Source organism: Clarias gariepinus, chromosome 19 (assembly GCF_024256425.1).
Source record: "Clarias gariepinus isolate MV-2021 ecotype Netherlands chromosome 19, CGAR_prim_01v2, whole genome shotgun sequence".
Taxonomy (NCBI): Eukaryota; Metazoa; Chordata; class Actinopteri; order Siluriformes; family Clariidae; genus Clarias; species Clarias gariepinus.
In genome coordinates, this window is record NC_071118.1 from 16,224,450 (window position 1) to 16,250,073 (window position 25,624).

The window sequence follows — 25,624 nt, forward strand, 5'->3', positions numbered from 1 at the left end:
TAATTTCCATCCTTCATGTTACTATAAATAAAAATGAAACCAAGGATGAATGTCTGCGTCTGCCCGCCCTAAAAATCAATTTACATTGCTTACATCCAGTGGCGGCCTTAATGGGTGAGGAGATGAGTCTTGGCAATTTGTCTGGTTTAAATGTTGCTGTGTAAGTGGAATCTGTTTCATACCAATGGAAAAGAGGAGCTGGAAAGTGATGGTCAAATTTAAAAAAGGTATTGCTTGGGCTATTTTAAATAAATAAATCAAAAATAGAAAAAGGAAGGAAGTTAAAGGAATTGAAGTAATTATTATAATGAAACATGTAGTTAGTAAAAGTGTGTAATTACTGGTAAGTTAATATTTTTTTTTTGTTATTATGTGTCAGTATGGCGCCTCAATGGTTAGTACTTTCACCTTGTACTTCCAGGTACAGTGGGGGTTTAAACCTTGCCTCTGGTCTGTGTGCTTGGTTGGCTCCCTCCCACCGTCCAAAGACAAGTTGTGTAGGCTGATTTATGTTTTTTTCCATATTGTATAATCGTAAAATTGTCCATAGTGCAGTTTGTGTTTGCATATGTGTTCGAGCCGAACAATGTGTTTGCACCCTATTTAGGGGGTTCCCTGACTTGTGCCTTAGGTTACCTGGTGTAGCCTCTAGACCCATTGGGACCCTAGGAAACAAGGTATAGATAATGGATGGAAGTAATTATGTGCTTGACCACTGCAATAATGTTAAATGACACAGGCTCACATTTCATATAGCCACATATTCAGTTCTGTAAAGCATTAAATTATTTTGTAGGATCTATTTAGGATCACAGTGCAACCTGTTCCACATTTTAGTACAGCTCATTCTAAATCAACTGGCCTTGCTTCACCCAGTGACCTAGAGACAGGCTTCCCACCTGGGGATTAGAATCTTCCATAATCCTTGCTTTCTGGCTCCTGTCCTCTGCTCAGTCTTGTTTACATCATTTTTGCAGTCATACAATAAATTACAAACATGATTTCCTGTCTCTCAATCACAACTGACGCTGCTTCACTACACTGGCATCCAGATTTAATCTTGTGTATGGATATAATGTATGTGTTCTCTATGTAAAAAAAGTCACCATTTGGATTTAACTAAGCAAATACTGTACCTGTTTATTAATTACTGTAGACTAAGAATATTGCTGAAACTACTAAAACTTTAAGTACTGTAAAATGCATTATTAAAACTAGGAAGGATAGTGATGAATCATCATCTTCAAGTAAAAGCATTTCCATAGTCACAATGCAATGGGAACTCAAGGGATTGGAATTAAACCACTGTGTAGCCTTAAGAAAAGCACTTATAGTGGGCTAATCAGAAAAAAAGGTTTTTATTTGATAGAAAGCATAAAGAATGGACTGTGGTGCATTGGATGAAGGTCGTGTGGTCGGCATTTTTGAGGAAATGGGACTGTGCCAGTCCAAATTTCAACCATAAAGTGAAAACCTCAGCTTAAAAGCACAGAAGAAATGCAAGCATACAGTACATTAAAGGCTCCAGTGTACTTTTAAAAGCCCTTATGAGCACACTGATAGAAAAGTTCATGTAGTAATGGTGATAATATATCCCAGTGAAAGTCTGAAAAATAAATCAATACTTGATGCTTAAAAATATTTCTCTGAGAGTTTTCTAGTAGTAGTATTTTGTTAAACCTTAAAAAGATTTTTTATGACGAATTAGTACTGAATTAGTGAAAGAGACACACTCTCTAATCTGTGTGAACATCTTATCCCAGGATTTATCCCTCAATGCTTCCTGGGAACACTTGCTGGGAAGTAAATACATACTTAACCACCAAGTATCCAGCAGATAGACTGAACTAGTGGAATTATCAGCGAGCTAGTAGAAGTTTCATACGTGTGACATTTAATGCATGTTTAGATTAAAAAAAATGATCTTAACAGGACATCAACACTAAACGCTTCGACATTGAGCAAGTGCAATTTCCAGATGAAACTATCTTGGGAGTTGCTCTGCACACTTCTGCCCTCAGCAGGAGCTTTAAATAAGGCTGGGTCTTCGGGGATCGCACAGCAGTTCAGAGGGAAGAGGATGACAAAAGAAAACAGGGGGGGCTGGTGGAGAGAATAAATAAACTGCTATGAAACGTCGTATTTTTTATGAACCAGGGATCTGGCTGACCTAAGAACATTATGCTTTCCATTTCCTGCAAAAACAGAGTAACTGTGCAAAATCGTTATTTCAGCTGTAAAGGGAAATAACTTTTTACCTTGATCTAAAGCAGCTACAAATAACAGTGTCTGTGTGCCATGTGGCGCATCATGCCTGATTAAGCTAATGTATGTTGAGGAGTGTAATGCCAGACACTGACTTGCTGTAGAGTAAAAAATGGACTTAAAGCCGTGTTTGTAGTTTGCATTTTTATTTTTAGCTGTTGAGCAAATTAATAAGCGTCCCATTGTCTCTCCGCAGCGTGAGACACAGCAGGGTTGTTTACCAGAAAGATTGAGTTTACGTTGGCAGAACTATAATGCTAATAAAAGCTATTCTATTAAAATTTGTTTTCATACATGTGCTTGAGCTATGTTTGTATAATTTATGGTTTTAGTCCATTTCGTCATCTCGACCAAATATTTCACTTAGTGATGAATAGGTCATTGTAAATGCACTCTTTGGGATGAAAAGCAGAAGTAATTAAATATAATATTGAAAAAAGTAATCTGAATTTAATTTACCAATATAATTTCATTTTATGGGTAAAAGAACAATGTAATTCCCCATTTAGACATTTAATAACCTATTTTTATAGTGTTTGTTATAGTGAAAAGCATAAGTCAAAGCTGCTATTATTTATGCACTGGTGCATAGACTGATGAAATACGATTTTAGTGTTGAATGCAACGAACAGTATTGTGGTGTATATGAGTGGAAAAGGCCTGTATTATATCAAAAAGTACTTTTATTAGAAATAAAATTTCACTAATGTTTGTCTTGGCTTGAAGTATATTTCCTTCGTTACTGTGCTGATTATATACTAGACCATGGTTTATGACCTGCAGTCCTGCAGACACATTGACTTGTAATGCTGTGCAAGAACAGTGAAGCCTTCTTATGTCTTTAAAAAAAAAAAAAACGAGCCAACTAGCAAAAAATATTTGTTTGTAGTTAAAAGTAAACAATTAATATGCATCATTAAGTATGGCGTAAAAATTATTAAAAGAAAATGCACAAATGTTTTGATGATGTTAATTTGGCAATGGCACGGACGTTGTGACGATGTTGGTATTAGGGTATTTTAGAACGGTAAAATTACTTTGATGAAATAACATAGAACGTTTCTATTTATTATTATTTATCATTTGGGAGCATAGATGGATCTTGTTACTATTTTTGAAAAAAAATGAAACAAAACATAGAGGTAGCATTACAACACTAAGAGATGTGCAACATGTGGATACACTCGCTGTATGTGGGAAGCTGTTGTCTATGTCCCGAGAATACTAAACCCTGTTACTTAAGGAGCCATGGATGAAAACAGACGTGTGAATGTGATTGTGTAAATGGATGTCCTTGCTTTTCCACGACCTTGTTGGACCAGCCTGAAGATGCTGAGTATCTCTCTATTCAGCATGTACACTGTATGACACAGCTATTCCTTCTGTTTCATATTTCGGTGTATGCCCCTGTTGCAGGTTCCATAAAAGACATCAGCAGAGTAATTAATAAAATGCAAAAAGAAACCAACCATTTCACACTAAAAAGACTGCATTCGAGCCTGTAACTCAGATAACTACTGAACAAAGTGGTATAGAATAAGAATGGATGGGGAAAAAAATACTCAGGTTATACTGAGTACAATGAAAGTACACTGAACACCAGTGAAGACTGAGTACACTGAATCCCTTCTTTCAGTGGAATATAGTAACACTTATACTGCTCAGTATCATGGGAGGCCTGGAGCCAACCTGGGGACTTGCACAGTGGTGCCAGTCTATTGCAGGGCACACAAGCACCCACTCACTCACACACTACGGGCAGTTTGAAATCTTTGGACTATGGGAGGAAACCGGAGTACATGGAGGAAACCCACCAAGTTCAGAAAGAACATGCAAACTCACCGAGACACACCGAGCCGAGTCAGGAACCAAACCCTACATCATGGAGATGCAAGGCCACAGTGCTCCACTATGCCGCCGTGCTGTCTATAACTACAGACTCTATATCTATAAGATCACAGGCCTTTCCCATGAAGCGTAGGGCACAATCACACACACTCAATCACACATTATAGGCAGTTAGAAAATGCCAATCAGGCTACACCGTCCATCTCATCACGAACTGGTCATTTTGATTCATGCAGATTTTCTCACACATTTCATACTCATTTGAAATATTAAAGGTGCCTAACCTCCTCTGATTCACCAAAACTGAGCAACACTGTTAGAGGGGGTCAGCTGTGGAACAACACTTCTCTCGCTATTACAGAGGATCAGCCTCTGGATTATACAGCTGACATTGTAGTCAGATATTCAAATTAGTTTCCTGGCAAGGGAAACATCAGTGCCTTGCAGATATAGATCCTGATTACAGTGGTTAAATATAGCCATCCTAATCATTTTCTAGATTCAGGTCTATCCACTCCTAACACTTAACACAAACCCACATGGAATGCACAGGAGGCTCGAGCTTTTGTGCTAAGCTCCTTTGGACCAGGGCTTACTTGTTTATTTTAGAGAGTAGGTAAATCCAATGTAATCCATATAATTAGGTCCTTTTTTTCTTTTTCTTACCTAAATCATAGAGGCCTAGGTATTTCATACCGTGGTGTATTGCTGATGCTGTTACAATAGCAAATAAGAGCTTTAAGAAGTTATTTGGTTTGAAGCTTTTTAGTTAGACTGTGTCCCATAATATAATGCAACACTTTCTAGGAGCTGTGCATTTTTAAATGGATTACTCTACTTAGCTATTATCTGCTTGAATGGTTCTTATGAGCTCATTAGTATGAAGGGTTTTTATGGCTTGGTAGTGGCTGATGCTGAGGAATCAGGTTCTGGACCATTAATGGAAAATAGATTTGTTTCAATGATGGACATTATACTTCCATTATCCCTTATATTTCTAAAGACTTAATGTGAAAAAGTTTCCTCACATCACAGTAATGTCATTTCTTGCATAAGAAATGCTGAATAAAGACATGCATTCATTATTCCCACCACAAGATTGTCACAATATTGCAGAAAATGTGTACGTTCAATATCATGGAAAACATGAATCTAACCTTATAAATATGACTATATTTCTAAATATTTTTTGAAACTTTGAAGATCACAGCAGTCCTTTAATTTATTAGCAAAATTTAACCATATATCACTTATGTCTAGCCTGGATATACCCTTTGTAGACACAGGACCATTATCATTACCAACATCAGTAGACAATAGGATTTCCATTGATTATTATTAAGATTGATTAAAATTGTATTCCTTCTAATATATGTTTTTTTTTTTAAATCTCTTTCAAAATCAGATCTATCACTTTGCCAGTGCTAAAAATAAGATGCAAAGGCCAGGGATTCCAGCTAGATATGTTACTGTTGGTGTTATCGCTTTGCAACACATCCTATAAAACCCAAAGCTTCCCCGAGAGTCTAGATCATCAAAGTCAAAGCAACCCAACCACTTCATTCCACTTGACTGAAATAGGAGATTGGAATGATTGTCCCGTGGTGTGACTCTCATGGTGAGCAGCACTAGCTGCTGCTTCAGGCTTGGTGTGGCTTGGTGTGTCACCATCACAAATTCCTCTGTGAATCAGAGAAATTTGTGATGGTGACATCTGGAAAACACCTGTGTTTCTCATTAGCGCACTATCCCAGTGCCTTTTTCCTCTGGTGTATGGATGAAATAAAGACACAGTAGAGATGGAGAGATTAGCAGGTGGACACAGATGTTGGTGTAATTGAGATGAATACTGCCAGTGTATAGGGAGCTGTAGTCAGCCTACTGATGCTGGCCCAGAAATCTGCAACTCCTGGAGTCACGCAGGTTTATTAATGTTCACCATTTGTTCTTCCTTGATGTTCATATCAGTTCACTTCAGACCCTTAGTACAAACTGCTTATGAGACTAAGAAAGAAACCTATTAATTACTAAAAATGTTTTTCATATGTAATGTCTAGTTTGGACCTTATCACATTATATGCAGTGGTGTCAGCATTATTTTATGTAAATTGTTCGAGAGGTATTAGTGCTGGCAAGCTATCAAAATATCTACTCATGATTAATCGCGTTATTTGCTGCAATCAGTCACAGGTAATCGCATTTTTATTTGCCTAAAACTAATGCCAAGTATCGCTAAATTCACATTAGCTTGCTGCTGTTTTTGTTGGTTTTGCAGGATTCACTGAAGCAGATCGAGATTATCCTATAAAAGTACAAGATGTTAGTCTAAAAACATTTTTAACCTTAGCAATATTAAATAAAAAGGCAACTAGTCATTGTATGTGAAGTAGTTTTTTATGGATCTACTCTGTCTCCTTGATAGATTATAAACACCATCCAGCAAAACCCCTAACATTGGATTAGTGTAGTAATACACTTGTTTTTAAAGTTAGAATGACTCACTCACTCACTCATCGTCCTGTTATACTGGGTAGCGGGGGGCCTGGAGACCATCCCAGGAGACTCGGGGCACGAGGCTGGGTAAACCCTGGACAAGGTGCCAATCCATTGCATGGCACACACACACACACACACACACACACACACTCACATTCACACACTAGCGATTAGCCTAACCTGCATGTTAAAGGAAACATACCATGTGTGGGGAGAACATGCAGACATGCACACAGACCCCAAGGAGGAAATCGAACCCCGAAGGAGACAGTGCTAACCACTAAGCCACCGTGCCACCATTTAGAATGACTTTAATACAATAATTCAAATAGTGTTGAATAAATAACCCAACCTCAAAACAAGGAAACTTTAACCTTTATTTGGAGCCTTTATGGCAATTAGCATCCACACAACGCACAACTTCCGAACACATCCATGGTCCCTTAAGTTTGTAACAGGATTTAGAATTCCGATGGGAGATTGGGACAGCCGCAACAGCTTCCTGCTTTAACTCTAATCCTTTTTGGTTGGATTTTTCTGAGACACATTTTCACATCCGGATTAGTTTGAATCACTTACTATATAGTTTTGGTTTTAAAATTCATTTCTCTTTTTTTGTGTGCCCCTTTTAAATATCTGAACAGCAAATGGTTAAAAGGTTTCTAAAATATTATATTATTCAATTATAAACAACACTTTAACTTACTTATAGATGCCCAGACAAAACGTTTTTTTTTTTTCTCTTTCTCTTTTTATATGGGAATGATTCGATTTCTCTCTTCCTGCCGAGGCAGTGGGTTATTTATGTTAAGTACTGTAGCTCTCCAGAGAACTGCAGTGGAATGTAGAGTGCAGCTACAGTATCCGAGTTCAGCATCCGAGCTCAGCCCCCTCTATTCACTGGGATCCCTTCTTTCAGCATCTATTTGATGGGGTTCTGGAAGGAACAATAGAAAGATAATGCCACAGAGAATTCACTCTATGCAGGGGAAAGGCCTCAGACAGAAATATTGAAGAACAGAGAATGCATACTCTCTGTATTTGGTCTGTTGGTTTTATAATTCCACAAGTTTTCTAAATGTATGTTTGTTTTATTGTTACTGCAACAACTTTCCCTTAAATATGGTAGAGCCTGAAACCATGTCTGTCCTTGAACCAGTGACACCCAAAGGAGTGTTCAGCAGGAGGTGTAACGTTACATTTGAGTCATGTCAATGCTTATTTACATAAAAAGAGGGTCTAGTATGTATGAAAAACAGTTGGTGATAGTGTATGGTGATATACTATTTTAATAGGCATACATAAATTAAGCAAAATTGAAGTAAAAGGCAGCAAAACTATGCAAGTCGAACACAGCTTGTGACAGTTTTAACAAACAAGCAGAGAGAAAGTAAAGACCTATAATCAAACTATTGGCTTCTCACAACAGACCCACAATGCAATCTCTCTGGAAGATAGGTTTGGAAGCAGCACTTGGTACTCATTGACTTGGGAAACGAAGCATAGGTGCCAAGCCAAGCCAAACAACCCCCTAGCCACTCTATTCCATCAGATTTATTCATTAAAAAAATATTTCAGCTCCAGCCCCAGGAGACGCATTCGTTATTCCCTCCAACACGAAAATCCTCCAAAGCATGATGTGCTCAGTCTAGTGACAGAGGGAGCAGGTGGTGGTGTTGGGGAGGTGGGTGAACACAGGAACACAGCTTGATCCGTTTAGATATTCACAGATTTTATTGTTCTCACCATCATTCATGGATGGCATTCTGGAGCAGCGTACTAAATGTGTATGGCTCCAGGTTTAGATATTAGAGTTTTTACAGAAGTAATGAGAGTCAGAGTTTTGGCTTTGTACTAATGGCAGGTGTTGCATTAGGGAAGGTTGTATGTAAGTAAATATGTAATGGATTATTTGTTAGATTAGGTAGATTTGTATTATTATTAATAATAATAATAATAATTATTATTATTATTATAATTATATAAAAAAACAACAGCATACAAACAGTACCTAAAACTAGCATCTCAAAAAAAAAGGACTTTGCCATCTGCAACTTCTCAGCTTTTTCGTAGGAGAAGCAAGTTTTTCTAATGTACAAACATTATCTACTTTATACCTCCTTTCTCTCTCTTGATCTTTGCAACAGTAGAAATGGTTCTGTACATCATACATGTAGACACATTGTCTGGACAGTTTGTCTTTATTAGGTTTAATCCAGATTAGTCGCTATAAAACAAGATCTTGGTATTTTTTCCCACTGCCTGCTAGGATTTTCCTGACAGCAGTGTTGCCGTCTCTGCATTGTGGTCCACCAAAGCACATCAGCTTTATCTTTATGATAAGATCCCTATCTGACCATCTCCTATCTCTCTTTAAGCCTATTCAGTCAACTGCGTCAGCTTTGCTTTTCAGTTTCCTCAGGGCTTTTGATCAAATAATCAGAGCATTAGTTATTTTTATTAATTCCTGCCATATCCCTGGTGGCCTTTAAGTGAGCTATAATGAAACCATATTTCATATTATTTATTTCATATTAATATTCATATTTATGATTAATGACATGGCCTGTACCTATTCTATCCCGGTCTTTGCTTTTCTCTGGACTTTAATTTTATTCCTGGTGTCTGACACATTATCTCCATCCACTCAGTCCTAGGTCTTACATGAACGATAGCACCATTCAATCTCACCTGTAATACAGAGAATATTAAATGTGTGATAGAACACTGGAATGTGCCATCTCTAGTGCTTACATGCAATAATATGAGCAGAAGCATCTGTCAGGGTACGATGAATATTTGTTACCAAGGATGCTCTCAACTATTGGGTATCTGGCTGCCTTTATGCTTATAGCTGGCTTTGTGATTTTTTTTATATATATTTTTTAGTTCTATATGTGATGAGCTGGTAGAAGCATAGTATCAAGTCAGGTTCATAAGTATTCAGACAAGACATTTATTTTTGTGAATTAAATTTGTAAAGTTTTATAGCCAGTTGGGCATATTTCTTTTTTATTTTATTATTATTATTATTATTATTATTATTTTATAAGAATTAAGAAGATTAAAAATCTAGCATTGAGTCCAAATGCTGAATTTGCAGCAGAACCTTTTAGTAGTAGGCAAATAAATGGTACGATCATGGTACAATCTTAAAAAGAAGGAACGCTCTGATTAGCTCAAAAACACCACAAAGCCGCGCAGACAGCTTAAAGGGGATGATCACAGAATTCTTTCCTTGGCAAAGATAAACTCCTTCACAACATATTACCAGGTCAAGAACAGTCTGGAGACGGTACAGTAGGCGTACGGTAAGTCTACATCCAAGAGACACTTTCATGTACTGTAAATACAGATGGTTTTTCTCAAGATGTCAACCTGCAAACTACTTGTAACACTCAAGTAGAGAACAACAGACTTTTAAACTTTACCAGAATAAATGGAAACAAAGAACATGAAGAAGGAAAGGAAAAGCTATTGTTTCCAAGCATACTGCATCATCTGTCGAACATGGTGGAGGCAGTGTTATGTCATGGGCATGTATGGCCTCATGTGGAGTTTACTGATGATGTAACTGCTGATAGAAGTAACAGGTTGAATGCTGAAGTATATTGAACTTTCTGCTCAGATTCAGTAAAATGATGAAAACTATATATAAAAAAAAAGCTGTCCAAAAGAGTTATCACAACATGTAGCAGAAAGAAGAAAAAAAGTTAAAGATACTTTACCCACGCCTTGTTTAATTCAGTACACATTTTGTATAACAACCCTAGCTACTTATAAGTTTATAAAAATTACACTTTTATAATATAGTACCAAATTAGTCATTTGGCAGACGCTCTTATCCGAAGCAGTTAATACAGTAGGAGCATCTCTGCTTTTCTTGTACACACTCGATGGGGAACCCCAGCCAGCAGTCATTGCCCTCTCCCTGATGCTCTCAAGCCCAAATAAAATGAGAAGGGTTGTGTCAGATAGATATCCAGTGTAAAACCTGGGCCAAATCAAATATGTGGGTCAGATGGGAAATGGCTAAGGCACTGAGTTACTGATCAGCAGGTCAGCGGTTCAGGACCCAGCTCTATCAGGTTACCATTGTTGGGCCCTTGAGCAAGGCCCTTAACCCTATCTACTGCAGTGGCGCTGTATCATGGCTGACCCTGCGCTCTGACCCCAGTTACGCTGGGATATGCGAAGAAATTTTTTTATTATGCAGTAACATATGTGACGCATAAAGGCCTAATTTACCTTAACGTCTTGTTCATCATTTTCATAATTTTACCAGTTTCATGTTTTATATGTATTTATGCTTATTAGATTCATATGCACATTTCTGTGCCATGTTGTCAATGCAATGCCTACACTATTGCATCAGGGGAATGTAAAATTGCCAGTGATACCAAGGAAGAAAATGACCACGGGAGTTAGTTATTTCCAGTTATTCTCCATCTGGTCAGTTCCCTAAAAATTATTGACATTTATTGTAAATGATTAACTGGTGAAATAGTGAACTGGCAGTGTTGCAGGTTAATAATATTATGCATATGTGAAAAGTCATGCTTTATACTTTATATTGCCTTATATTGAAGATTCTCCTGTAATCAGCCTGCTGAATCCCACTTTACTTAATAATTTAATTTCTTGATTCTTTTATCTTCTAAAATTATTTTCCCATGTAGCATGTATACTCCAGGTTTTACCAGCCAGACTAAGTTTACAGTTACGTACTTCTTGTAAAGCATTAATGTTTCCTTCTGTGATTCAGGAAGTGTTTAATATCTTGGAGTGCAGCACCGCCGTGAATGTCACAAGACTGAATACATTTAAACTTTTTTTTTTTTAGACCTGAAGTGACATCTGTATAGAAAATCTGCAGGAGACTAAATGATCGTACAGCTGTTTGTCACAAAACAAAAATTAGTTATTTTGCGTGCTATGTTCCTGCTGATTCAGATAGAAATAAAATCCTAGAGTAAAACCTGTAAAATAAGATCCTGGACCCTGGGTCAGTGTATTCAACCTTTTGCTACTTTTCTGGTCTTTTTTTTTTTGGCCTTATTTCTTTCCTCATTTGGTTTGCTATATAATGACTAAAAGGACAAGTCTCCTTATGTGTAAGAAAATTTGCTGAACCCTTGCAACCATGGATTATGCTATTCAGTGTGTGAGCCTGACTGTTGACAAAAAGCGTGTGTGTGTGTGTGTGTGTGTGTGTGTGTTTTCACATGTCTGGATGGAAGTGCCAGACTGTCTGTGATCATGGAACACAGTAGCAATGCCTCTTCCCTCATCAGACTGGTTGAGTTAATTAGCCTCTCCCTTTCCTTTCCTCCCCGTACGCAGTCTGTTAATAATGAAAGGAAAAGCCCACTTCTGAGACTAGTCCACCTCCTTTTCAGCTGAGATGGCAGCCACACTCCATTAAACCACTGACCATTATATAGGCTGCAAAAAGATGCTGCTATAATCAAAGCGAATGCATAAAAAGACATAGGTTTCTTATTTTCATCAACTGCACACGCCAGCTTTCTGTCTCCCTGAACGTGTAATTGTGTTCAGCTCGCCGTAGTACCGGGCTGTTTTTGTGTTTCCTCTTCCTGATAATGATGAAAAATGCTTTGAGAAGAAAGTCAGAAAATTGGATTCTCCTAGGGCCTAATTAGGTCAGCACTTTTTTCACATCTCTGAGAGCGGAATTTGAAATTCAGATTTTACAAGCAGTGAAAAAATGATTTAGATATAATTATTCCTGCCCCAGTGCACCTCTTTGTGATACACCCTATGATGCATTGTACATGATATGATTGTTTGACGTCTTGACAAAGCTGCATATTGAGCACAGGTATTGTGTGGGTGTGTGTGTATGTGTGGGTGTGTGGGTGTGTGTGTGCATACATGCTTTCAAGGTACAAAGCATTCTAATGAAAGCTCTACCGGGAGAGCACATCTGTAGCAAATTGGGTCACACAAAGTATTCTCTTATTGTGTTTTTGTTTTTTTTAAATCAGATTTTTTTTTTTTTTATACGATTTAAGACATGTTTCATGTTCATGGTTGAATACTGATATTTCCCTATGGCACTATTGTCTTGTCAGATTGAAGTCAGAAGATACGGCTGTGCATTCGCGGGTTTGTTCTTGGATATCATTAATGCGATGATGGGTTGTCTCTTAAATATATCTATATTATTTTCACATCTGTTTTGAACCATGAAAGGTTCTGTAGAAAGATCTTGTTGTACAGTATCCCAGCTTGCATGAGAGTAAAATGTGTAAAGTAGCTCGTCATAGTTTGTGTGAGTGATACAATGAGAGAGATACAGGGTAGGGTTTCAATAACAGCACAATAAGTATTTGTACTTCACAGTCAAAAGCTCTTACATAGCTAAATACTTCTTTATACTGAAAAAAAAAAGCCCTTAACCATGCACACAGTGGCTCATTTACTATCAGGGGCCATTAGATAATAGCACCATAAAACTGTACCACTTTAAGCATAGTACTTCAGCCTGAGCACATTTGTTCAATTTTAGTGTTCCTTACGTAAGAGGGTGTGATGTCACTTCATAAACATTAGACATTAAAGATAAGCAGGAAAAAAAATCAGTTCCATTATTCATTCCATTAGTCACGTATCGCTACAATGACTCCAAAAACAATCATTTATTCATTCATTCATTCATTTATTCATTTATTTATTTATTTATTTATTTATTTATTTATTATTTTTTACATTTGTAATGAATCAGTCGATCATTAAGTCATGAATTAACCAGAACTGGCTAATTATCAGTTTGATTGGCTGTTACTCGTGATTGGCCGATCAGCCTCAGGTATAAATGATTCTGTACCAGACGCAGAAGCCGTCAGGTTGTGTTTTGAGACATTTGAGGCATTTAAGGCAGTAAAACCTCATTGTTTCTTTATAATCCTACAGGTGGCGCACTCTGAACCATTTAAACATTTACTGGACATCCTGTGTGGTAGGAGTGAATTATTTGCTAAGTTTGTTAAAATGATCATTTTGGCAGATGATATATCAGTGCTGCCCAGTAAAAATGTAACATTTTTGGTTTAATTTAATTGACATTGACGTTAGATTGTATTGTTTAAGTGCTGCACTTGGTTTTTAAGTAGGAATGGGCTACATTTAATTAATGATAAAACCTTTTAAAGGTTTAAAATTGACACAAAATTAGACCTAAATGTAATATCCGAATATTTACTGTATAAAATCGTAATACTTGTAGGATAGTCTTTTTTATTTAAATCAGCACCTAGGTATAGCGATAATATCGCACCGTGTGGTGACTGGTAATTGTCCTTCCTACTAGACACTAACAATGGTAGTGTCGGACCACAATTATGGGAGGTCCTTCCCAATTATTGTGCCTGTCCGTTTTTTGCCTTGGATTTGTTCTGATGTTTGTCTGACATTTTGTCTGATGTAATTGATAACAATAGCACCAATTTAATGTGTCGGAGTGTCTTAAAATCTGAGTTTCATTAGAATTAGGGCTGTTAATTGGAATTAAGTAACTGCTTTAAAATAGGTTAATCTTTGTTTTGTGTAATATTTTTTGTATATTCCTCTCTCAGGGTCAAGGGGGGCCCCGGAGCCTTTCCCCAGAGACCTAGGGCATGAGGTGGGGTACACCCTAAACAGGGTGCACTCGGAGGACCTGTTTATTTTTATTTCTGTTAAATTTCTGTCAGCTTTTCTTCTGGTTCTATTGTAGTAATATATTAGGCAAATTATAGATCCTAAAAACATAAACATGAAAAGCCTATTTTTGTCAAAAGTCTAAATACTTTTGCTACTTCCTGCGAGGCCAGAGCTGGATATGGCTCAATAGTATGTGCCGGTATTGCAGATGTTGCTGTTGACTGAATTAGGTGGGAATTAGGTTTTTTTTTTTTATGTTGTGCCACCTGTTTCAATCACACAAACGAAATCTGTGAAGCCTCACATGAAGCCTTTTCTCTATAGACCGGAAAGGGTTGTCATGGAAACCGTGCACTTAAATTCTCCACAGAGACGATAAGAAAAGCACATGAAGGTGTGTTGAAGGGGGTGAAAAAAATAATCTATTGCTTCCTCCCTTTTACTATTCTCTTTCTTTCAGTACTCTGTGGCGGATTTCAGAAGAAACAAAGGGATTATTCAGAGATCATCTTTTTGCCCTTGCCTTGAGTTCATGCTAATGATGGACAGGAGACTGTATTTTGAGCTCTAGGGATACTAGGAAAATGTGAGGAGGGAGCTGATTAGGTGCAAGGTGAGACACTGCTGTTACCAAAGTAGGCTGTTGTGATGAGACGATAGAGGGAGAGCGAACGAGATCGAGAGGCATCTGGCGTGGCCGAGACAGTGCATTTTTCTTTCCTTGAAAAGGATGCTGTAGCCACAGTGCATCTTTGAGAAAGTCTTAGAAACAGATGCATCTCCTTGAAGAGGACCAGCGAAGATGTGTCCAAGGTAGGAACACTGCAGACAGAGATTTAACAGATTTCTGATGAGGTCATCTGCTGCACATAGAAGTTCTTTTGTGTCAGTGAAGGCTGCTGGAAATAGTCATGTGCTTCTCAGAGCCGCAGTTGTAGCTCTGCTCTCTTGTTGAATTGGTTCGTAAACATCACAGGCTTAAAGAAAAGCTTTATAAGCAGTTTTGCTTTGGATTTCCCTAGTATTTTTGAAAAGCTCTCTGAAAGAATATTTTGCATAATTTGCTTATCACTTCTGCAAGTGAAAAAACATTGACTAGTTCATTGTTTCGAATGGTTCAGTTCAGAAGAAGTGTTTTAATAATAAACGTCTGCTTTGATGTCTTAGAGACGGTTCTACTGTACAGTATATTTGACTTTAGCACTTACATTAATATGATCTAGTGTTCTCTGGTGTATTTCTTGTCTTCTACTGTATGTGCAAATTTCTCTCCTGAATGACATACTGTACTTTTGTGTTATTATAAAAAGCTATTAAAAAACAACATTTTAACGTTATCCAACACAAGTAATGCTGGACTTATTTTAGATTTCTTTATAATTAGCCTACTTATTGCGACTTAGGGCTTTAAGGAGGTTACTTGTTTTCCCAAAGGACAAAAGCCATATTTATTCAAATCAGTTGTCACATTCATGAATGTCTAAAAAACAAAGAGAAAATCCATGCACAGTTGTACACACTGGATGTTGAATAAAAATTACACATTTTTAATTGCTCTACTTATGCATGCACAACAAAGGCACATTTTCAAATCATAATTCATAGTAAACAACTTGCCTTTAAAAAGATGGTTATATTTTTATAATACCGATTCCCTAAATTACATTTGGAAAACCAGCACTAGTGAGAACATCTCTCCTTGATGTCCCTCCTTATGTTGCTGTATTTAGAAATGTAGTGGACAGTGTTTAGTGCAGCAGTTTTTAGTGCATATTAAATCATTTTCTTGCTTAGAGAGGCACACTGACATAAACACACACGCAATTCAGTTCATCCCCGCTCTCACTTGTCTCTTTGTTTTATCTTTCTCATTTATCTTCTCACTTTCACTCACGGTTACAAACAAACAAAAAAAACACTAGTTTATAAATCACCCACAGGTACAGTCCTATCTTACCACTCATCCTCCCAAAACAACTCTCAATCCCCAAACCTTCACACCCATGCTTCTTCTAAATTGGGTCATCTGTCAGATCCCTCCCACCAGCCAGCTCTTCGATATCATGCAAACACCATCAACTGGAGAAAGTGAAAGCTATTGCAGGCTTGCTTAGAGACATGTGAAGCCAGCCATCCAACTTTTCAAACTGCAACTTGTACATCATCCCTGCCTGATGCAACATACACTTTGAGGAAAAAAGAGCACAGCTTCCAGTACAGTTTCAAAAGTATTTCAAAATATACAGTATGCAAACCTTTGCACACAAATATAACCTGAAAAATCACAACAGTGGTTAATTTCTCCACTGCACAGTCCAAAGTCCAGAGTTCTGTTTCAGGAGTATGTTTATAAGTCAGATTTGTTCTTAAGTCCGACAAAGTGAGTCTTGTACTTCTTTGACACGAATATACAATGTAAAAAAAAACAAATGCAAAGGTTTGGAGTTTTGGTTCCGCATTATATGAGACTTCGCCTATTAAATCACGAGGGGAATTTAGTGTGCCTGCTTAGACCACACTTTTGTCTCAGAGCTGTTTTCCACTGTATTGGACTGTGAACTCTGTTTTGTTAAGGATTTTCCGAAACTAGTATTATTTTCCATCGGGACAGCTTTACAGGACACCCATTTTCTATTATCGTGCTTTCGGACTGATTCATTGAAACCTGTGAGACCTCCTGCACCTCTGGTGCACTGCAGTGTCTTTTTTTTTCTATACAATACAATTAATTGTCATTAATTATGATGATTGCATTGGTATTCTGCCTGCCTGTCTAGCAATTAAGGAAAGTATATAAATCAGTCTGGTTTGTGTAAGATTTTACCAATGTGTTTGGAGATCTCACAATAAAAGGACTAAAATAATAAGCAGATTTTGAAATACTCAAACCATCCAGTTTGTCAGCAACCTCCATGCCCCAGTCAAAGTCACCGTGATCATAATTTTACCCTGTTCTGATGTTTGACTGAAGCATTTTACTCAGTACCTGCATATGTTATGCACTGCACCACTGCCACATAAAGGAGCTGATGCTACATGTCACGTAGTGGCTGAATATTTATTACCAATACTAATCTACACATTCTCTTCTTTACTTTTATCCAGCTGACATCATATCCACTGTTGAGTTCAACTCCACTGGAGAGCTTCTTGCCACAGGTGACAAAGGAGGTCGAGTGGTGGTGTTCCAGAGAGAGCAGGAGGTAGGTACTCTATAATATTCACTGCTGGCAGATCGTCATTAAACAACTGTTACCCTGTTAACACACTTTGTACACATTACAAAATTATATAGCATTATAAAGCATATGATACTTTATAGTTTGCCAGAAAACATAATAATCCAGGACTTATTTATTTGCACTGCTCGTATAATTTGTAACTACAAATGTAGTCCTCCTCTTATTTACTGCTGACATCCATACTACTGTACTGTACATAGTTATCTCTGTTAAGGGTGGGTGTCCCACATTCCTCTTTTTTGTTAGGTCTTTACCCATTAGGATTCCATTTATCTTTTCTTAGCCAATTTATTGATTCTGATGCTTCCGGAAGACATCATTTGTTGGGGTTCCAAGGCTTGATTGAGTTTGCCTATAAGTAGGAATCAACTAAGAGTCATATATTAATGCCTTGCTCATTCCTTCCTTAAACAATGAGGAGAAGAAAAAATTAACTACATTTACATTTAGGCATTTGACAGACGCTCTTATCCAGAGCGACTTACATTTTTATCTGATTATACATCTGAGCAGTTGAGGGTTAAGGGGCCTTGCTCAAGGGCCCGACAGTGGCGACCTGGTGGTTGTGGGGTTTGAACCTGGGATCTCCCAAACCGTAGTCCAATGCCTTAACCGCTGACCTACCCCTGGCCTAACTACTCACACATGTGACACTGCAGTGCAGATGAAAGAGGTGTGAGGATTTCAGCCACAAAGGAACAAGAAGACAGATGTAGACCCAAAAGTCAGCATATAATCTACAGTAATTATTTGTTCCAAACGTTTGACTAGTACGTACTACTTAAATTACATTATGACTGACATTATATCTGTATGGTATAATGAAAATCAGACATATTACTTCATACTGTGCATTTAATTTTCAGCTGTTTTCAAAGGTATGTCCTTCCTAGCTGTGAATGACTAAGTGGGACATTTATGCATCCGTGCGTTTGGATAAATTCCCTTCAACTGTGTGGTTTCTGTCATTGTTTTTCTTCAGAGTAAGAACCAGCCACACCGACGCGGGGAGTACAATGTTTACAGCACCTTTCAGAGCCATGAGCCTGAGTTTGACTACCTGAAAAGCTTGGAAATTGAGGAAAAGATCAACAAGATCCGCTGGCTGCCTCAACAAAATGCTGCCTACTTCCTCCTCTCCACCAATGGCAAGCCAGCTTATTAGTATAATTATTATAATTTTTTTGTTCTTGACCGGTTAGAATGTTAAAAATAACAATGACTAGAGAGATGGAAGATGAAAACTAACAGTATCAGTTACACCCCTATTCCTGAATACACCAGCTCTGCAGCCACAAGCCTCACATAGCCTATTTGAGCAGCTGTTACTGAACCGAAGCAGAATGCTGAGTTATGCAGCACTTGGATAAAACAAGGGAATTAAAATCTGCTGCCCTAGAGTCATAAACTCTTAACACACCCAAGTTCACCGACTTATGCTAAGCTGCAGTGTACATTTACTTGCTTTGCAGATTAGACTGGGAAATGTGCCATGAGGCCAGCACGATGGTGTTGGCTTGCTTTTGCTTTAATCAGGTTAATTGAGCGCTACTGATATTATCTGATTTATCTTCTATCTGTTCTGGTCATGTCAGTTTTGTTCTCTATCTAATGCGTCAGCACGTTGTGTGATGACTTGTCAACACGCTTGCTTTGGCACCTCACTCTTGTTATTTTAACCCCTACATCTGAGACCATAGTTTTCATGGTGGTTACTGTTCTCTCAGATAAAACTGTCAAGTTGTGGAAAATCAGTGAGAGAGACAAGCGACCAGAGGGTTATAACCTGAAGGATGAGGATGGCAGGGTCCGGGACCCCACCACCATTACAGCTCTGAGGGTAAGATGTCATGCTTTCTCACTTTTCTCTCTTTTTATAGCTCCTATAGTTTTGTGGTGTTTTTGTAGATTGCCAGGTAGATTTTGCAGGTAGGAGATGATTTTGGGTTGTATTTCAGGTCCCCAATGACTAAAGCATTAGCAGGTTGATCTGACAGATCTATAATGTTAAGGATGTGGACAGATCTTTCGTGTGCTAATTAAAAAAAATACAGGGGGCGTTTAAAGTCAAACCAAAACCTTTTGATTGTACAGAATAACAGAAATTAGTTCCGTAAGGGGAACCTCCTTTTTTTTTCACATATAATTCCCTGCTGACACGAATGCACTTTAGTTTTCTCAGCACACCGATGCGATGATCAGACTGCATGCTTCATGGCAGAAAAGCTGGCCTCCCAGGAACTCCTTTAATGGACATGTGGAAATCACTTGGATGATTGTGTGTACAGTTCCCACAGACAGATGCATAGTTTCTGCAAGTTGGTGACGAGTTATCCATCCATTTTCAAGAATCAGATGTTCCACTGAATGTTCACAGGAACTACTGCAGTGGGCTTCAAACAACCTTGGCTGTCATCATCATTCACAGTTTTATGACCTTCTTTATAACATTTGTACCATTTAAATGTTTTACTGCAGCCAGGAGTCGCGTCACCGTACTGTGCATGAAGTCATCTGTAATTATCAGGTGGTTTTACCAGACGTTTCATCACCAGACGAGTCCTGGTTTGACTTGAATGCCCCTTGCAGTTTAATCAAAGAATGTTAGGATGAACATTTTGGCAATTTGCTGTTGTCATGGTTTTGTAAATGATATGTTATTTCTAATTAAAGGAGTAGCATCGCCAAACAACACAAACATGATTGATGTTAATCCTTTTGGGACATCTATAATGCACCTTTCTTTTTTGTTTGTCCCTCATGTTTTAGGCGAGGCATAGTTCTCATGATGCTTTGATATCTTATAGAGTTATATATATATTATTCTATAGTTATATATAATATTATACCTTGTACAGTATCATATAGATTTTTGATAAGAGCACACACCTCAAGTGGTATCAGTCATCCCTTAATAGTTTCATGTTTCATGCAGCACCTTAATAAGTCTTTACATATACTTTTGGAAATCAATTGAAGCTGCAAAGGAATGAGATATTAAGGGCACCTTCCCATCAGCACTTACTGGTCTAAGAACATCAGTTAAGTTACTTATTTTGCTTTTACTGGGTTGCTGAAGTGAGCAGTAATGTGTTTTTTCTTCTTCACGACAATGAATCTGGTGTCAAAAAAGGGAAAAATGAAGAAAGACATAACAGAAAATGTATATGTTCAAAGAGAAGACGAGTGTGTTCCATTGGGAACAGTGTATTAATATTAATATTAGTATTATTATTACTCACTGTTTTTAAGACAAATACAGGATACTAATTGTATAACTGTGCGATTCCAAGCTGTTAACAGTTGGTTGTGTTAGACAGCACTCAGACAGAGAGACAGGCACTTCCTCTAACAGATACATTTACAGTACGCCTTTATTTCTTCACCACCTCACTGTCTCTCCTTTTTTCAGACAGCTGCTGTAATGAGTGGTTTCCCTTAGGACTTTAAATTTCCCCCTGTTGTTGGAATTTACCTACATTTTTGAATTTTCCAATAATATTGTGTATTTGGATGTTATGGAGAAAAAAAATATGATCCGTAGATAACAAACACAAGGATGAGTCACAGATGACTACAAGTACTTGATTCTCAATTTAAAGATAAACGATCCGGTCCTATCAGTTATCCTAGTATTCAGGCATAACTGACAGACATATTATTCATTGCTGAATATCCTAGCTCATAACCTTAATTAAATTCCCCTAAGTATGCCGTGTATTATTAGATATATATGGAAGTGATATATATGGAAGTAACTAATGCAGTAAACATCAGTTTTTTGCTTGTTTTTGAATTTTTCATCTTATTTTTATCAAAATCTCAACAACCATAATGCACATGGTTCAAAATGCTGTCCATTTTCCCCCCTACTTCCATCTTTCCTTCCCCCAAAACACCTTATAAATCCTCCCTGTGCGGTGATAATGACCTGCCTCAGCAGGAACGTTCAGCCCTCCCCCTCCATCAGTCTAAACAGCAAGACCCATCTGTAGTGTTAGAGAGGCCTGTCATTAGAGAGGGTCTTTCCCATAAAGCAGGTGATGGAACAGAGGGGGTAAAAGCACTCGCCTGCGGTGGGGTGCATGTAGGGGCTGCACTCTTTAAATTAGTCATCATTAAGGAAAAGCCTTTCTGACAAAAGAACTATGATTCTTATTAGACCCCACTGTAGGAGCTCTTGGTACATGATGATAAGTGGTCTGGCTGCACAGTACTGACAGGATCAAGGTTTTTTTTTTTTTACTAGATCATTTACTAGAGCCTCTGGCTGGGTAGAGAGGATTTGTGCCAGAGCAAACGCCGCTGTCAGGGTGAATGTGAATGCTCATGTTTTTTTTTTTGTTTTTTTTTTGGTAAAGACTATCCTTCATTTTAACCAGTACCAATAGACAGATTGTATTGGAGTTAACAATATTTGCATCCAAATTGGATAAGCGATTTAAAAATTGCAGCACTTTATAAATGTGCCAAAAGTAATTACACAATTGGCTGCTCACTTCCCAATTCAAGTGTTTGCTATTCCTTCATTTTTTTGCTTATAAGTAATAAAATTAAAGATCGAGAGTTGATGCAAGTTTGGCATTTGCATTCAAAATCTGTTACTGTTAACCCTGTAATGTCCTGAGAGCCGTGTCTAAATCCAAATCAGCTCTTTGTTGCATTTTGAAAGAAGAACGTGCATACTGATGAGCTCAGGAATGATAAAAGGTTCGAAAAGAGCATGCATTAAAAACAACTGTGCTGGATTAAAGAAAAAATGACGGACTGATAGAAGAATTTTGGTGTGTATCAAAGTTTAAAGAAAAAGTTCAAACACAAATTTACTAGATTATTTGCCACAATATATGTAGACCATTGCTAAAAAAGAACCGCAATCTTATGGTACGGAATAAGCCAGGCAGTTACCTTACTTGATTACAATTAAATATGAATTTTACTTTGTGAAGAAAAAACTGAAGTCAAAATACTCCAAAAATAAGCAGGCATACCAGAAGACATGAGAAGTCAAGGCCTTTGTAAAGCATGACTCGGGAAGAGACCGAGTATCTTTTGAAGTCCCTGGAAGTCATTTTCCAACCAAGAAGTAAAATTAACTTTTTAACTCGTGATCACTTTTTGATTGTCCCATTACTTTTGGTCCCTGTACAAAGGTGGAGCAGTAAATATAAAAGTAAAAGGTAGACCAGCACCAAAGATTTATTTTTATACCTCATTGCATATATATATATATATATATATATATATATATATATAACAAAGTAATGTATATTCTTTATTTTACCCATCATACTTCATCATCTTCATTCTTCTCCTCTCCATCTATACCTTCTGTAAGGTGCCAGTATTGAGGCCCATGGACCTGATGGTGGAGGCTACACCTCGGCGAGTGTTCTCCAACGCACACACCTATCACATCAACTCTATTTCAGTAAACAGTGACGACGAAACATATATATCAACAGATGATCTTAGAATCAACCTGTGGAACCTGGAAATCACCAACAGAAGTTTCAGTATCCTTTACTCATGTCTATCTTGCACTATGACTTTTTTACATTAAGTTTCACCACCTATGTACGGTGTACATTTCCCATCATGGGTTTACCCCAGAGTACTGCACAAACCCATTAACCTTTCACTAATGTCTTACCCAAGGGTCATTACGAGTCAATTTACAAGCATGTCTGTCCATGGGTCAGTATTGATCAGCAGGATAAAGAGTCGGAGATGAGAGCCGTGAGCCTGAACGCATGACTTAAGAGACACAGAGCCCATTTTAAACCTTTTATTGCCATGTCTCTAACAATATTGGTCAGGGTGAAGTCAGTCAACTTTTGATCCTATACCACACCATGACGCATAACCTGTCACTGCTAAGATAAAGCTGCTTTTAGGATTATAGCAGATGTGCATCAGCAATCCTGTTGGTTTTGTCATTGAATGAGATGCTTACTGTATCGCTGTGGACATCTAGATCCCCTGCCATCCTGACCAGGTTGAAACAGTTACTGAAGATGGATGGCTAGATGGGTGTGCAGCTGGCTGGATGGCTGGGTTGATGGATGGATGAATCGAAGTTGAGTCTTGCTAATAAATGACTGTTCTATGGTACTGTTCCTTCATCCTAACTCTTCAGACATCGTCGATATAAAACCAACGAACATGGAAGAGCTCACTGAAGTGATCACTGCAGCAGAGTTCCATCCCAACCAGTGCAACACCTTTATCTATAGCAGTAGCAAAGGATCCATACGGCTGTGTGACATGAGGGCAGCTGCACTCTGTGACAACCACTGCAAATGTACGTTTGTTCCCTTTATACAGCGAAAGTAGAAACTCTGCACATACAGTACAGTACATGCCTCATTAATATTGTTGATTTTTCACCCTTTAGTCTTTGAGGAACCAGAGGACCCCAGTAATCGTTCCTTCTTCTCTGAGATTATTTCCTCCATCTCTGATGTGAAGTTCAGCCACAGTGGTCGTTATCTAATGACCCGTGACTACCTTACTGTTAAAGTTTGGGATCTTAACATGGAGAACAAACCTCTGGAGACCTACCAGGTACTGTGGTCCTCAGGAGACTATCACAGCATCGATTCTAAGATCAGCCCATAATAATTGGGCAATCAAATGTGTAAAAATGATGTTGCAATGCGTAGATGACTTTAATAAACTTCTCCAAAAGTGTGCTAAGTATATACAGTATAAGAAACCAAATGTTGACGCCTAGATTGATCAGCCATGACATTAAAACCATTGATGTTTAAAGTGAATATTATGGATTATCCCCTTATAGTGGCACCTGTCTCTCAAGGGGTGTTGGAAGCAATGAGGCAATGTGTTAAGATCTGGGGGCAATTTGTGATGGGTAGATAACTTTGTCAGAGCTTCTGCAAACTGTCAGGTTTTGTGAGATGTTCCCCCTTCTGTATTGGTCAGTACCTACTGTAGGAATAAAAACCTGTGAATTGGTAACTGGGTCAATGTTAGTTCATGAGCATGGGAAGTTCAGATTGTAGAAAGAAATCACATCATACTGTCCCGCAGCTTGCTGCATATCCAATTCAGATTTATTTGCATATCGCTTTTAACAATTGTCATTGTCGCAAAGCATTTATTTAGATTTTTATGAAATGTGAAAATTGTGTACGAGTCAAAATAATCAGATGAGCAAGCCACAGTGGCGAAGAAAAACTCTCATGTGGACAACTTTGTGTGCATCGTTCACCTGTGGAAGAGATGCCACCAGGATGCATTGTTGGAAGAAGGCATGCCAGCAGAAGCAGTGTGATTCTCTTCACAATGTTTTGCTGAGAAACCTGCCTGAGCATCTGTGAGATGTGCTGAACAAAACATGTCAGATCCATGGAAGCCCCTCCAAATACAGTATCCAAAGTAAATACAGTACGTTTGTGCCAGATGCACACGTTCAGTGGTCTTGTGGAGTCCAGGTCTTAAAGGAAGCTGTGTCACAGCTGTTTTTCTGGCACAAGAAGGACCTACACAATATTAGACAGGTGCTTTTAATATTATGGCTGATCAGTGTGTACAGTGCACACATATTCAGTTCAATTCAATTTGATTTGTATAGCGCTTTTAACAGTTGTCATTGTTACAAAGCAGATTTACACAATCAATAGAAAATATATCCAGTCGAAAATAATGGAATGGCAAGGTAGATTCTTTTGGTTTGCTTTACACCAAAGAGATTTAAGAAGAAGTAGCCTTTATTTGTTCTGTATAGATTACAGAACAGTGAAATTCTGAGTGCAGGGTGCTGGGACTTGAACCTCTAACCTTCTGACCAGTAACCCAAAGACTTAACTGCCCGGTTTGGATTTGAGATTAAAACAAAACCAACACAAACACACCCTTCAGTGAGCTGGCCTTTATGTTTCTGTTTATTTAGATTTAATCTGTTCATTGTTGTCCCTCTTTCACAGGTCCATGACTACCTGAGAAGTAAACTGTGCTCCCTCTATGAGAATGACTGTATCTTTGACAAGTTCGAATGTGTGTGGAATGGAACAGACAGGTATGTCTACAGGATTTTATATTATGAAGTGATGAAATGGTTCTGTTCAGGTGTGTTTATGACTGAC

General features: G+C 38.0%; 1 protein-coding gene across 2 annotated transcripts in view; it reads left to right on the top strand.

Annotated features, from left to right (window-relative positions):
- The window catches only part of ppp2r2bb (protein phosphatase 2, regulatory subunit B, beta b), a 46,145-nt gene that overhangs the window by 18,478 nt on the left and 2,043 nt on the right, over window positions 1-25,624 (top strand). For both annotated transcript variants that reach the window (XM_053479193.1, XM_053479194.1), the window contains exons 2-8: window positions 17,380-17,477; window positions 18,499-18,664; window positions 19,244-19,356; window positions 22,855-23,032; window positions 23,656-23,820; window positions 23,914-24,083; window positions 25,466-25,557. In XM_053479193.1, the coding sequence (XP_053335168.1) occupies window positions 17,380-17,477; window positions 18,499-18,664; window positions 19,244-19,356; window positions 22,855-23,032; window positions 23,656-23,820; window positions 23,914-24,083; window positions 25,466-25,557 (982 nt within the window). The remainder of the gene's footprint in view (window positions 1-17,379; window positions 17,478-18,498; window positions 18,665-19,243; window positions 19,357-22,854; window positions 23,033-23,655; window positions 23,821-23,913; window positions 24,084-25,465; window positions 25,558-25,624) is intronic.